Consider the following 14,440-nt stretch of genomic DNA (forward strand, 5'->3'; position numbering starts at 1 on the left):
TCACTGCAAAAGTCAAAATCTTACGAAGTGTATTTTTCTCATTTCTAGTCACAATATCTCATCACACTTAAAATAAGACATAATCACCTAAAGAGTAACTTCTCAGTGAGATGTAAGGACTTATTTTTAGACAATAGATCTTGAAAATCTATGTAAGATAATTTTAACTTTTTTGCTTGAATTAAGCAAAAAAAATAAATAAATAAATAAAAAAATCTTGAGTTAAGAAAAAAAATCTGCCAATGGAACAAGTGAAAATCTTGAAAATAAGTCTTGAAATAAGATTTTCAAGATCTCTTGTCTAAACATAAGTTCTTATATCTCACTGAAAAGTTACTCTTTAGGTGATTATGTCTAATTTCAAGTGTGATGAGATATTTTGACTAGAAATGAGAAAAATACACTTGGTAAGATTTAGATTTTTGCAGTGCACTTGAGATCATATTGGGGTGAATGTGACCCCTGAACTAAAATGAGTTTGACACCCTTGATCTAATCTAAATGTAAATGTATATTTTCATTTTTGGGTCATTTTCGACTCCTGCTGTCAAATGGGTTCATGGCTCAGGTGAGTATTATATGACATAGATGAAATAAAAATACGAGATTGGAAAACTAAATTATTACTTGCAGATTAAGATTTTACAGCTAAACATTATACTTATTTGTCCAAAGTGTTTGTGCAATAATTCATTATGCATTATTTGTTTAATATCTGTTAAGGTCTCCAATAGATGTGTGTAGACATTATTATTTTTTTACCATTTGTGTGAGATGTGGATGTGTATATGTATGGGCAGATGAACCAGAAAAAAAATGAAATGTATAGTCGCTGTTTTATTCATATCTGAGGATCAATTAAAAAAAAAAAAGCCATATAACAAATTAGACCAAGTCACAAAGAGAAGAAAAGACAAGAATCACACAGTACGAAAGTATTTAAGAGTTCATTAAAAGAAGAATGAGGAATAACCCGTCCAGGATCACACACCCATTTCACTACAAATATTTACCACAGTTCTACTTTGAACTTTATGAAAAAACTGGACCGCCAAAGCTGTTTTTATCACTGGAAATGTAATAGTTTTGGGTATTTCTCAAATAATCAGAAGTTGGCCCATTCTTAAATTTTTGTGATAAGGATCTGCTGATAAGTGAAAAGCAAAAACAGACTCTGACTCATTTGTTCCAGTAATCTTTGCTCACAGAACTCTGAACTTAGTGACCTTTCCAGTTGAGCAACATCTGCAGCACCTTTAGACTAAGACAAATTAAAAAAAAACGTGACACAAAATATTAACCCGTGCATCCGTTGCAGTAGTAGACAGATGGTTCAGAGCATACATGGATATTAGTGTGATTTAGAGTTCATGGACGCTGCTGTTCGTTATCTGAGAAAATGTGATCGCTCATAGCACTGATGTACTGTAAACCGTCTGGATGTGTGAGCTTCAGTTCAGTGAGCGGTGGCACAAAACCGCTGGTGAAGTATCTGAACGCGGGGCTGGGGGACTGGATGGCGTCTAGGAAAACCTAGGAGACAAAACAAACATGGTACAACCTGTTACTGCTTGCTTGTTGATGTCTGGTCAAAAAAAAAAAAAAAAATTAAAAAAAGTCTGCACCTGGATTTAACAAAGTAAATAGTTCTGATCCTTCCACTGGATAATTACTGCAGTGACTAATATGTTTCAGCTGCAACAAGTGCTTTATTTATGTATTAATTTAGCTGATAGAGACTATGAACATTAACCTCTTAAGACCTAGTAATGCATTTCTGCTCTCTGTAATGGACAAAAGGGTCGCAGCTTTACTTAAAAAAACAAACTGTCCCAAAAACAAACCGAAATAACAATAAAAAAGAAAAAACATGCTGTCCACTGCAAAAAATCAACTTCATTTAGCACTTTATTACCCTGCCCCCTGAAGAGGAGGCAAAGGGGTATTGTTTTTGGTTCAGTTTGTTTCTTTGTTTGTTTCTTTGTTAACACTCTAGCAGCAAAACTACTGGTTAAATTCATATCAAATTTGGTTTATATACTGACAATGACCCTGAATAGATCCCATTACATTTTGGGAAAAATAGATCAAAGTTTCCATTTTTTTGAATTTTTAAAATCTTTTTTTCCCCATTTACTTATGGTGGGCAAAATTTCAAATGTCTGTAGCAGCAAAACTATTGGTTGAATTCATACCAAATTTGGTTTATATATTGCCAGTGACCAAGAATAGATACAATTACATTTTGGGAAAAATATATCAAAGTTTCAATTTTTTATGAATTTATAAAATCTTTTTTTTTTCCCCATTTACTTATGATCTGCGAAATTTCACATATCTGTAGCAGCAAAATTGTTGGTTGAAATCATACCAAATTTGGTTTATATTGCCAGGGACCCTGAATAGATCCCATTACATTTTGGGAAAAATAGGTCAAAGTTTCAATTTTCTATGAATTTTTAATCTTTTTGCTCCCCATTTATTCATAATGGGCAAAATTTCAAATGTCTGTAGCAGCAAAACTATTGGTTGAATTCATACTAAATTTGGTTTATAGATTGCCAATGACCCAGAATAAATGTCATTACATTTTGGGAAAAATAGGTCAAAGTTTAAATTTCTTACGAATTTTTAAAATCTTTTTTTTCCTCATTTACTTAGAATCGGCGAAATTTCACATCTGTAGCAGCAAAACTATTGCATGAATTCATACCAAATTTGGTTTATAGATTGCCAGTGACGCTGAGTAGATCCCATTAAATTTTGGGAAAAACAGGTCAAACTTTAAATTTTTTATAAATTTTTACAATCTTTTTTTTCCCTATTTACTTATAGTGGGCAAAATTTCAAATGTCCGTAGCAGGAAAACTATTGGTTGAATTCATACCAAATTTGGTTTATAGATATCCAGTGATCCAGAATAAATGTCATTACATTTTGGGAAAAATAGCTAAAAGCTAAATTTTTTTTTTAGGAATTTTTAATCTTTTTTCTCCCCATTTACTTATAAACTGCAAAATTTCACATCTGTAGCAGCAAAACTATTGGTTGAATTCATACCAAATTGGGTTTATAGAGCGCCACTGACCCAGAATAGATGTGATTATATTTTGGAAAAATAGGTCAAAGTTCAAATTTTTTATTAATTTTTTACATTATTGTTTTTCTCCCGTTTACTTATAATGGGTAAGATTTCACATGTCTACAAAAATATCAATTTTGTTTCAGTTTACTTCAAACTTGACACATAGAGGCAATTGATATGCTGACATCACCACATGCATGATGCCAAAATAAGCTACAATTCGTGCGGGGGGGGGGTTGTTGTACCTGGAACCACTTATTTTATTTTTATATGGAGCTGAGTGCCGCCCCTTCACACTCCCCAACAATAGGTGGCGGTAATGCGCTGTAATGCTAATTAACACAAGACATTTCACAGCATAAAATAAGACCCAAAAGTTTGTATTAATATAATGTCATAACTCAGGTGTGACAACGACTACAACACATATTAAGGACAAAACCTCAGTGTGTTTAATGCTTCAATAAGTGACTGAGTGCACTTTTCATTTTTACCTGACTGCACTTTTTAGGTTTGGTTCAAATGTACCCAGTTTCGTGTCAAATTGAATATTTCAGTCTTCAGCATCACCACCTGCTGGTCAGTTTGGTTTATCATTCAACTTGTCTGCTGTGTCTTCATACTGACATATTCTGTATTATCTCAGGTTCAAAACACACAATCTTTTTATTAAATACATTTGAGGAGTTTAACTGTTCTCAGTGTGGGTCACGGTTTGTCATTTAGGGGTGATAGTGGGTCCTGAAGCCAGACCAGCTGAGAACCACTGCTCTAAAGCTAAAGTCCAGGCAGTGAATGAAGAGGAAAATACAGACTGTGTAGACATGCACCTTTACAATGTCCTCAGTGTCCTGGGCTGCGTTTTGGAAAACAGAGCCACAATGCTGGAGGAATTTTTCATAGAGGCTGAGTGTTTGAGGATCGACGTTCTGCAGAGACGTGTCCCCGAGTTCTGCCTTCTGGAGGTTGATCAGGAAGTCAGTGTTGACGGGACCACACTCGATAAGACTCACACTGCAGGATGGAGCAGTTTGTTCATGAGCGGTCATTCACATTAGACATTAGACATTAGACATTAGACAGATTTTACAGTACTTATGGTTAAATCAAATCAAATTTATTTATATAGTGTCACATCATAACATATAAGGGGGGTCTGAAAAGTTCACAGCCTGACTCGGAAGGAGTTATTCCACAGCTGTGAAACTTGGCTTACATTAAATTCAACCTCTCCTGATACTAATTGCATGGTTTCCTTCCAGATAAACCCACATTGGAGAGGGAGAATGTGAGAGCGAATGAATAATGGATCAATAATATAAAGCGCTTTGGGTGTCTAGAAAAGCACCATATAAAATCCAATCCATTATTATTATTATTATTATTATTATTATTATTATTATTATTATTATTATTATTATTAATTTAGGACTACTGAAAATTTGGTGAACCATCCATGGTCTTATCAAATGTCTGCAGAAAAAGGGCTTAGCTCATAAGGGCATTCATGCTGACATGGTTGCTATAGGGATGATGCTCCAGCTTTATCAACTGTGCAAAACTGGGAAGAGGGATTCAAGAGGGGTAGGGAGAACGAGGGAGGGGTGAAAAGCAAGCATTTTCATGGAATGTCTGTAGTACTACTTTTCAAAGTCCTAAATTATTTATCCAATGTGGGTTTATCTGGAAGGAAACCATGCAGGTAGTATCAGGAGAGGTTGGATTTAATGTATGCCAAGTTTCACAGCTGTGGAATAACTCCTTCTTAGTCAGGCTATGAACTTTTCAGCCCCCCCCTCGTAAAAGTTATCTCATGACAGTTTACATATAGAACTGGTCAAAACCAGACTCTTGAGCCAATTTACAGAAACCCAACAGAATCCTCCAGGAGCAAACACTTGGTGACAGGGGTGAAGAAAAACTTCCTTTTAATAGGCAGAAATCACGAGCCTCCAGAAACCTGGAGGATGGTCGTCTGGCTTGACCAGTTGGGGTTAAAGATAGAGAGAGAGAGAAAGAGAGTTTGGAGAAGGGGGGTATAGGGGGAGATACAGTTGCGGAAAAAATTATTAGACCATCATGGAATGCCTAAAAGCACTGTTTTTGTCAGTACAATGCCATAGATATTGATGTAAGAACTGAAGTGATTTCGGTTATTATCAAGAAAACATGGAAAACTGCTAGATATCAGCTCTGAAATTAAACTACTATGAGCTATTTTTGTTGTTATCATTATATTTGTCCAAGCAAATGTACCTTTAGTTCTACCAGGCATTAAAATGAGCAAGAAACTGAAGAAAAGAAGGGGTGGTCTAATAATTTTTTCCGCAACTGTACATGGATGCACAGTAGACTGCACTACAACTGTCAAACATAACGTGCTTTAACCCTTTCATGCATGAATTATGAGAACATTAATTAAGACTTTTTTTCTTTATTCCTCTTTAGGCATTTAAAAAACACAGTGAGATTATTATTCTTTTTTTATGAAGCCATTTTTCATGGAGTTGCAAAAATGTGCATTGAATTTTTAAAGTAAAGAAACATGTATTTACTGATATACTGTGTGAAAACTACGAAATAAAAACATTTAATGCTGCTAACTTGATGTTTTCTCACATTTTAACATTCACTACAAATTAAAAGTTATGGATATTTTAAATTTTTGGCCTATTTTTTCATTTGGGATTTTTGCACAACACTTTTTACTTTTTTGTGTGGATTGAATTGAAACAATTGTTTTTATTGACCAGACATAGTTTTATTTACGAATGGCAAAAATGACCCAAAAAATTACCAAAAAACAGAAATATTCTTAACTTTTTGTTTGTAGTGTACTCTAATACTAGTCATTACTCACTTCATGAAGATAATATGCCAAAAAAATAAAAAAATGTTAATTACAGTCTAATAACAATAACAAGGAATTGATTTACACTTGAACATGGTAGATCAGGTTTATCAAGAAGAGCAAAGTTACAGTAATGTTTTCAATGTCAGTGTATGAGATGGTGCATAAGCATCCAATGTGTTGGCTGATATGAAACTAAAACATCAAAACCCATGAATATGAATATGAATATCTTTGACCAGGACATGTCTTTAGAATTCTACTCCAAACACCTAGTCAAAAACTGTTTCTTCCACCTACGCAACATCTCCAAACTCAGATCTATGGTGTCCACAAATGAGCTCGAGATGATCGTTCACGCTTTCGTATCTTCTCGCTTAGACTACTGCAACAGCCTGTTTACATGCTTAAACAAGAAGGAGCTGGCCCGTCTACAGTTTGTCCAGAACTCTGCTGCCAGGCTCCTGACCCGCACAAACAGGAGAACCCACATCACTCCCATCCTTAAATCTCTCCACTGGCTCCCTGTTCTATATCGTCTTCATTTCAAAATTCTTGTGCTAACTTTCCGGGCCCTACATGGCCAGGCCCCTGCATACATTGCTTCCCTGATCCAGCCCTACAGCTCGACTCGTAGCTTGAGGTCTTCAGGACAGCACCTGCTGATGGTTCCACGGACCTGTTTTAGCACACGCGGTGACAGGTCTTTTAAAGCTGTGGCACCACGTCTATGGAATGACCTGCCTCTACACCTACGGTCCATGGACTCTGTAGAGAGCTTTAAGAAACACCTCAAAACCCTCCTGTTCAAAAAGGCTTTTTAGTCTCCCACCTGACCCAGGACCACCACAGACTGATTACACTCTATGTATTCATCATAACGTACTCCATGTGTCATCCCCCCCCCCAGTCTCTCTATATCTCTATCGCTCTCTCTTTTCTCCTCCTTTACTCTCTCTCTCTCTCTTTAACCCCAACTGGTCAAGGCAGATGTCCATCCTTCAGGAGTCTGGGTCTGCTCGAGGTTTCTGCCCGTTAAAGGGAAGTTTTTCCTCGCCACTGTCACCAATCACAAGTGTTTGCCCCTGAAGGATTCTGTTGGGTCTCTGTAAACTTAATTTGATTCTGATTTGAATTGATAAAGCACTTTGTGACTCTGTCTGTGAAAAGTGCTCTATAAATAAAATTTACTTTACTTTACTTTACTTTAATATATAAGAGAGCAGCTGTAGAATAACTGCCCACTGTAGTGACCAGTATGCATGAAAGGGTTAAAGTTACTCCCTATTGTCTTTGTGTAAAACTTATTACATACTTACATGTATATGTGAAAGTAATCAGATATTATGACTGCACAAGGCACAAGGCCATTTGACTTTGAAAAAGTAAGTCAAGGTGACCTATTTTTGATAGGCCTCTGCTCCATGCCAAGATGTATCCACAGTATAAATTTGGTGCAGATATCACAATACATTCTTCAAATAATGCAGTTATGTTGTTGAATGGACAGACAGATGGATGGACAGACGACAAAACGATTACAATAACCCTTCAACCAAAACAACTGGTGTTCGTATAATTACCAACAGTTAGAACAAATGTCCATAATTGCTAATACTACTACAACAAATACAAGTATAAACAGTGGATCTACTACTACTGCAGCTGTTAGTACTAATAATAGAAACCACTACCATCTATGTAACTATGTAATAAACATCATAGTGGGGCTTTGCCACATATGCAATATCTAGTTTAAATATGGATATATGAATATGTTGTTACTATATAGGACAATTTAGAATATTATATGTATTTATATTATATATGTATATGTGTTTTTGTTTGTTTTTGTTTTGTTTTTGTTCTTTTTAGTTTTTATTAATATCTGGTAGGAAAAGTTGTAAATGGGCATTATCATATTAATGTATATAGGAAAAAGGATGTGTGATATTGTTATACTATTATTTTTATTGTTTTTATTATTATTATTATTATTATTATTCATACAAAATAATTGCTATATAATGATCATAAGGAATAGAAATTGGGGGTAGGAGTACATAAGTTTTTACGTCTTCCTACTCCTTTTCGAGCATGTATAATTTAATTTCATTTGTTTTATTTATATTATTATTATTATTATTATTATTATTATTATTATTATTATTATTATTTATTTACTATTACTATTATTATTAATTTATTTATTTATTTTGTTGTTTGTTTGCTTATCAATCATGTATGTACCAGTACTTATGTTTTGTTGGTTGATTGTTGTTTTGATTTCACTGTCTTCATGTTCGAAATAAAGATTCCATTCATTCATTCATCATCACAACTCTATGGATTTTTAAAAAATAAATAAATAAATAACTATATGGATAAATGAGCGATGACGATAGAGGCAGGAGAGAAGCAGGACCAGAGATGATCAGGGAAAACCTGGTTGACCCTGCAAACTTGAAACTCACTGGATATTGAAGTGTTTCAGGAGGACAGCCAAACTCTCACATGCTCCCTCTACTGCAAATTTGCTCGCACAGTAGACTTCATTAAAAGGCAGACCTGTAAGAGATAATGAAGCACCAGGAGGGCTTATTTTACCAGTTTCACACATTTCAGTGGAATATTTGAACATGCATTGCCTCCTCTCACCATGAAGCCCTCCGGTGCTGCCTGTCACCAGGATACGACCTTCACCCTGGGCCTTCATGTCCGGCAGGAAGGCTTGGATGGTCTGGATGGTTCCCAGGAGGTTGACATCCAGAATCTGCCTCATCACATCCATGGACTGCACCTCCAGAGGCCCCATCAAACCGACCCCAGCATTACACACTGGGAATAGTGAGGATAAAGGCATTAACTCACAGGAATCACAACCCTACACTATTTAAAAAAAAAAAAAAAAAAACAGTAATATTCCGGCAGCGGGGGTGCCGAAAAAATACTGGGAAATAATGGAAAATAACCATCTCATAAAAATACGGTAATTTTCCATAAAATACAGATTTTTGCCCTAACTTTACATGAGATTTTGCTTTGTTTTATTTATTTTTTTTTGTTTGTTTTTTTTTTTAAATGTTTAATAAAGAATATTTTCATGTATTAAAACAATCAAATTACCTATAAATATATATATATATATAATTTTCAATGAGACTAAGTTTTACAATCCACTGATAAAAACTGTATTTGGACAGTTTATCGGTGCTTATACATATAATACATTCACAAAAATACATTTATTCAACATTTTTGTTGTAATTACGCAAGATATTTGTCAATTAACAAACAAGTCTTGTTAAACTTACAGAACAAATACTTCTTTTATAGTTAATTGTCAGTAATTTTATCTCGTTTTATTTTTTTTTTTTTTACAGTATTAAACTTTAAGTTAACAGTTTAATCTCATGAATAGAAAAGAAATATTTGTGAAATTCCAATACATTTGCAAATGTATTTTAACTGTATTTTTCTGTGAAAAAAAGAAAAAAATTGTTTTAAAAAAATGGAAATTTTCTGGTTATTCACAGTTACAGTTTTTTCATGTTATTTTACATTTGACATGTAAAATCACAGTCTGTTTTTGTCATTTCACTGATATTTTCTTGTATTTTAAAAATAAAGGAAAAATCTGTAAAATAAACTGAAAATTATGTTAAATTACAGATTTTTTTTTTTACAGTGTACAGTCGTGGAAAAAATCATTAGACCACCCTGGTTTTCTCTAATTTCTTGTTCATTTTAATGCCTGGTACAACAAAAGGTACATTTGTTTGGACAAACATAATGACAACAACAAAAGTAGCTCACAGTAGTTTAATTTCAGAGCTGATATCTATCCATTTTCCATGTTTTCTTGATAATAACCAAAATCACTTCAGTTCTTACATCAATAGCTATGGCATTGTACTGACAAAAACAGTGCTTTTAGGCATTCCATGTTTTCTTTTCTGTCTGTTTTAGTCACATGATACACACAGGAGTTAGTATTTGATTGCATAACCATTGTTTTTGATGACTTTTGATGGTCTAATAATTTTTTCCGTGACTGTAATGAGAGCGCAGTGATACCGGTGCCTACCCAGGATGTCCACTCGCTTCTCTACAATCTTGTCCCGTGCGTTCAGGATGGACGTGCGATCAGTCACGTCCATTTGGAGAATATCCAAGGTGTCCTGGTGCAGGCCTTTTATGCAGTCCAAAAGACGCTCCTTCTTGGTCAAGTTCCTCATTGTAGCATAGACTGGAAAGACAGTAAGGCTTTGTGATGGTTTTAAGTACTGACCTAAACTGTTTAATACCTGTTGATCCACTATTCTTATCAATCCATGGAAATAACTGAGGTAAAATACAGTTTGTCATCTTTTCATGATCATCAGATATGACCCATTTGGACATTCAGAGGCTCCGTAGTTACCGTGGAAACGCCATCATCTTCTACAACATTGATTCACCAATAAAACCCATGGAGTTGGATCAGTGACAGTGGATGGAGGTGCTTAGTTTACGTTCAGTAAATGATAGATTTTACTGAAAGTCACTTTTTATGCAGTTTTCTCTATTTCTGATATAAAAACCCTCAACTTTAATCTGAGCTTTTATGAACATCTACATGATCATGAATTACATACTGGAAAATACATGATTTATACTGATTAAATGCAAATATAGATGGGGTCAAAACACAGTATTTGAAATCTCTCTGACAGGACATTTTAGAGACAATTTGGCAGATTAGTGTTGCTAAATGACCCACATTTGTACACTACCAGGCAAAAGTTTGGACTCACCTTCTTATTTAAATGACATGAGATGGACCACAGATGGCCAACAAGTTCTCAGCATCATTTGGAACTCCTTCAAGACTTTTGGAAAACACTTCAGGTGACTACCTCATGAAACTCATCGAGAGAATGCCAAGAATGCACAAAGCAGTAATAAAAGCAAAACGTGGCTATTTTGAAGAATCTAAAATATAAAACATGCTTTGAGTTTTGTCACACCTTTTTAAACTACATAATTCCATATGTGTTCATTCATAGTTTTGATGCCTTCAGTGAGAATCTACAATGAAAATAGTCATAAAAATAAAGAAAAACCAGGTGAGTCCAAACTTTTGCCTGGTAGTGTACCTCCACCAGGAGGTATTGTGATCACTTTGCTTTGTGTGTTTGTTTGCTTGCATGTTTGTTTGCTTGTTTGTTTTTAAGCAACTTTACGGGAAAACTATTCCAACCATCTTTACCAAATTGTGCCCACAGATAGGCCTAGGCCCTGGGACCAACCCATTCAATTTTGGGCCAAGTAGGCCAAAGTTCAAGGTCACAGCAAGGTCACAAAATCTACAATTTTTCCTGTCATCATTGAGCGATTTTCGAAAATTCATAAAAAATTCAAAACGACTCTGATTAGCCTCCAATTTGATACACCCGTAGTTTATAAGAATATCTTGTATCTGGCACAAAATTGTCCACATCCACTGTGGAATGTGGACTCTGTGGACATTTCAATTTAACATTGAAAATCCCATTTACCACACATTTTTCATTATAACTCAACAGATATTGATTGGAATTTCATATAATTTGACATACACATGACTGGTACCAACCTTCAACTTTTTCTGTTGTATGGAACAACCTCGAAACTGTTTAATTTAAAAAGAAAGAGTCAATCCACACATGCACACCATTCGAGGTGCTTGGTAGAGGTTTGCGTTCTCTGAACACTTGTTACTTTTAAATTCATTTTTGCTTTAGTTGGACCATAGGGGATTATCCAAAACAAGAAGCTACTTTATATTGAAGTAAAAGTTGGGAATGGGAATCAATTAAAGTTCGCTCTCTGACGGGACATTACTGTGTTTTGACCCGAAGATAATATTCTAATCAATGGAGATGAATGGCTTAAGAAAGGTTAAATATAGAGAAAATTTCATTTGGGAACTGACACAAAAGTAGCACTGGGTAAAAGATAGAAGATAGAAATGAGTATGATGCCTATTGCCATGGTTACCTTTATATGTTTTCTTGGGGTCAGAGGCCAGTCGGACGGCCAGGCTGAGTCCAATCCCAGAGGAACAGCCTGTGATCAGCACCACCTTCTTGTCCATGGAAGCTCCGTGAAGACAACACCTCAAAGTGAAACACAGTTAGGGATAGACCATCCAGAAAAGTCTACGGTGTTTCTTAAACCTTCCTATGTAGGCTACGTCGGTCCAAACATCTTTTTGCTATCAGCCACCTGGAGTCCTCCCATCTTTCTCATGCCCTTGACGGTGATGTTTCTTTGAGACCTGTGAGAAACTTGAATGTGTGACTGAATATTTATCTTAGTGTACAGGAAACCCACAGCATTCATAGTAGTGGAAAAAAAAGTTTATGAATACCCTTAAAATCAGTCTGTTTTGTGTTTTTCGAAAGGTGTGGCTGCATCAGACAGACACAAATAAATGCAAAATTATTATTATTATTATTATTATTATTATTATTATTATTATTATTATTATTATTATTATATTGTAAATTATTATTATGCAATTGTTTTTTTTTTTTGTTTTGTTTTGTTTTTTTTTTGGTTTATTGTTTACAAGAAAAAATAATGTCATGCCCTGGATGTTTGTCTGACAGTTGTTCTTACATTTTTTTGTCCACATTTCTTCTAAATCTTCTTGATTAACTGAAAAATGTAACATCACAAGGCTGTTTTTCTGAACTAATAAAAGGTTGATTTTTAATTGTTTATTTTTATATTTGTGGTTCTCGAGAAAATCAACTCTGAGACCTTAGAAAACATGATGTCTTGCATTAGGTTAAACTACCAAACATCATGAAATAATTACATCATTTTAAGATTAAACATCTACAGCAGAAAAACACATCACATAGATTAATGCAGCTATAATATGAGTCTAAAGCATCATATAAAGGGACCATTTTACTGCACAGTGACTCCTTTTCTTTTCACATTTTCGGTACATTTTGCTGAGGATGTTTATATTATTTATATAAGGTTTTGACTGGTGAAGTTACTTATGGTGAGGTATTTTCACAGTATTGTGTGTGTATTTTTACTCAAGAAAATGCTGTAAATACTGCTCAAATCACTGTATCTCTGTTCAGTTCAGTTTAATTTTATTTATGTAGCCTAACATCACAAATTAGAGTTTTGCTTTTCCAATCTTTACAATATACAGTAGTGGAAAAAACTTTTGACACCCTTAACATTTTACCTCATCTCAAATATTATAATAAAAATCTTTTTTATGTTTCAAACTGTGTGGCTGCATCAGACTGACACAACCGGCAAAATTACAAATCTAAATTCTTGATAGTTTGAACATATCATGTCCTGGATGTGTTTCATTATCTTGCTGAAACGTCCTGCTTTGACCTCGACAGAACTGAGCACGTGCAGAAGGGAGCGTGCGGAGAATGGAACAATGTTTGACAGAGTTCAGTGACTTCAGAGTGATTCTTAATGCAATATTTGACAAATGCATGTGGTATCCAAAACCTTTTTTCCACTGCGGCAGCATTAGTCTGTTACTTGTAATGATGATACAGTCAGCAGGTGGCAGCAAAACCTCAGTCTTTGACAAATTATAGGCATCACTGTGAGGCACTCCATAGGAAGAGTGATTCAGGGACATTCCCATTTAAGGTTTGAAAGAGAGTGAAATCCTTGGAATCAAGGCTGTTGGTCTGGAAATATTTTTGAATGATTGTTTCGTGTGTGTGTGTCTGTGTTTGCAAATGCTTTTATTGTAAAGTGTAATGATGTGACTGTATGAGCTGTAGAGGCCGGCTGATAAGGGTTTGTCAAAGGCCGATGCAGATTTTCAAAAAATTTGGTCAGCTGATGGCTGATATCTGCAGTCGATATTTGAGGCCGATATTTAAGGTCATTTTTTTTCTTTTTTTTTTGTAAAGTGCATTGACCGAAACACTCAGATAATTAAGATTTTTATGCAGCAAAGAAATGAAATTATAAATACATGTACACATAGTACTCTTTTAACATTTATTGAACTTCAGGTGCTACCCACACAGGTGCCTGATTAAATATCTTATATCGGCTTTCGAAACAAAAAAACCCATCAAGGTAGATATTAAAAAAAATCAATATACAGCTGTGGAAAAAATTATTAGACCACCCCTTGTTTTCATCAATTTCTTGTTCATTTTAATGCCTGGTACAATTAAAGGTACTTTTTTAACATTTATTGAACTTCAAGTGCTGCCCACACAGGTGCCTGATTAAATATCTTATATTGGCTTTCAAAACAAAAAAAAAACATCAAGGTAGATATTAAAAAAAAACCAATATACAGCTGTGGAAAAAATTATTAGACCACCCCTTGTTTTCATCAATTTCTTGTTCATTTTAATGCCTGGTACAATTAAAGGTACTCTTTTAACATTTACTGAACTTCAAGTGCTGCCCACACAGGTGCCTGATCAAATATCTTATATCAGCTTTCAAAAAAAAAAAAAAGA

General features: G+C 34.6%; 1 protein-coding gene across 1 annotated transcript; it reads right to left on the reverse strand.

Moving 5' to 3' along the window:
* Positions 1–1,360: 1,360 nt before the first annotated feature.
* On the reverse strand, positions 1,361–12,054 carry hsd17b1 (hydroxysteroid (17-beta) dehydrogenase 1). Its single transcript, XM_030141724.1, has 6 exons — positions 11,958–12,054; positions 10,024–10,185; positions 8,595–8,774; positions 8,411–8,504; positions 3,916–4,099; positions 1,361–1,533 (listed from the first exon to the last, which is right to left on the reverse strand). The coding sequence occupies exons 1-6, from the start codon at positions 12,052–12,054 to the stop codon at positions 1,369–1,371; spliced, it is 882 nt and encodes a 293-aa protein (XP_029997584.1). The 3' UTR covers positions 1,361–1,368.
* Positions 12,055–14,440: the final 2,386 nt, after the last annotated feature.

The sequence above is a fragment of the Sphaeramia orbicularis genome, chromosome 8 (genome assembly GCF_902148855.1).
Source record: "Sphaeramia orbicularis chromosome 8, fSphaOr1.1, whole genome shotgun sequence".
Lineage (NCBI taxonomy): Eukaryota > Metazoa > Chordata > Actinopteri > Kurtiformes > Apogonidae > Sphaeramia > Sphaeramia orbicularis.

Excerpts from the sequence above, each read along its gene's own strand:
- hsd17b1 (XM_030141724.1), bottom strand. The coding sequence starts at position 12,054 with ATGGACAAGAAGGTGGTGCTGATCACAGGCTGTTCCTCTGGGATTGGA. Across the intron at positions 8,775-10,023 it reads GAAGCGAGTGGACATCCTGG|TGTGTAATGCTGGGGTCGGT; the intron begins GTAGGCACCGGT and ends CACTATTCCCAG. Across the intron at positions 1,534-3,915 it reads ACACTGAGGACATTGTAAAG|GTTTTCCTAGACGCCATCCA; the intron begins GTGCATGTCTAC and ends TTTGTCTCCTAG.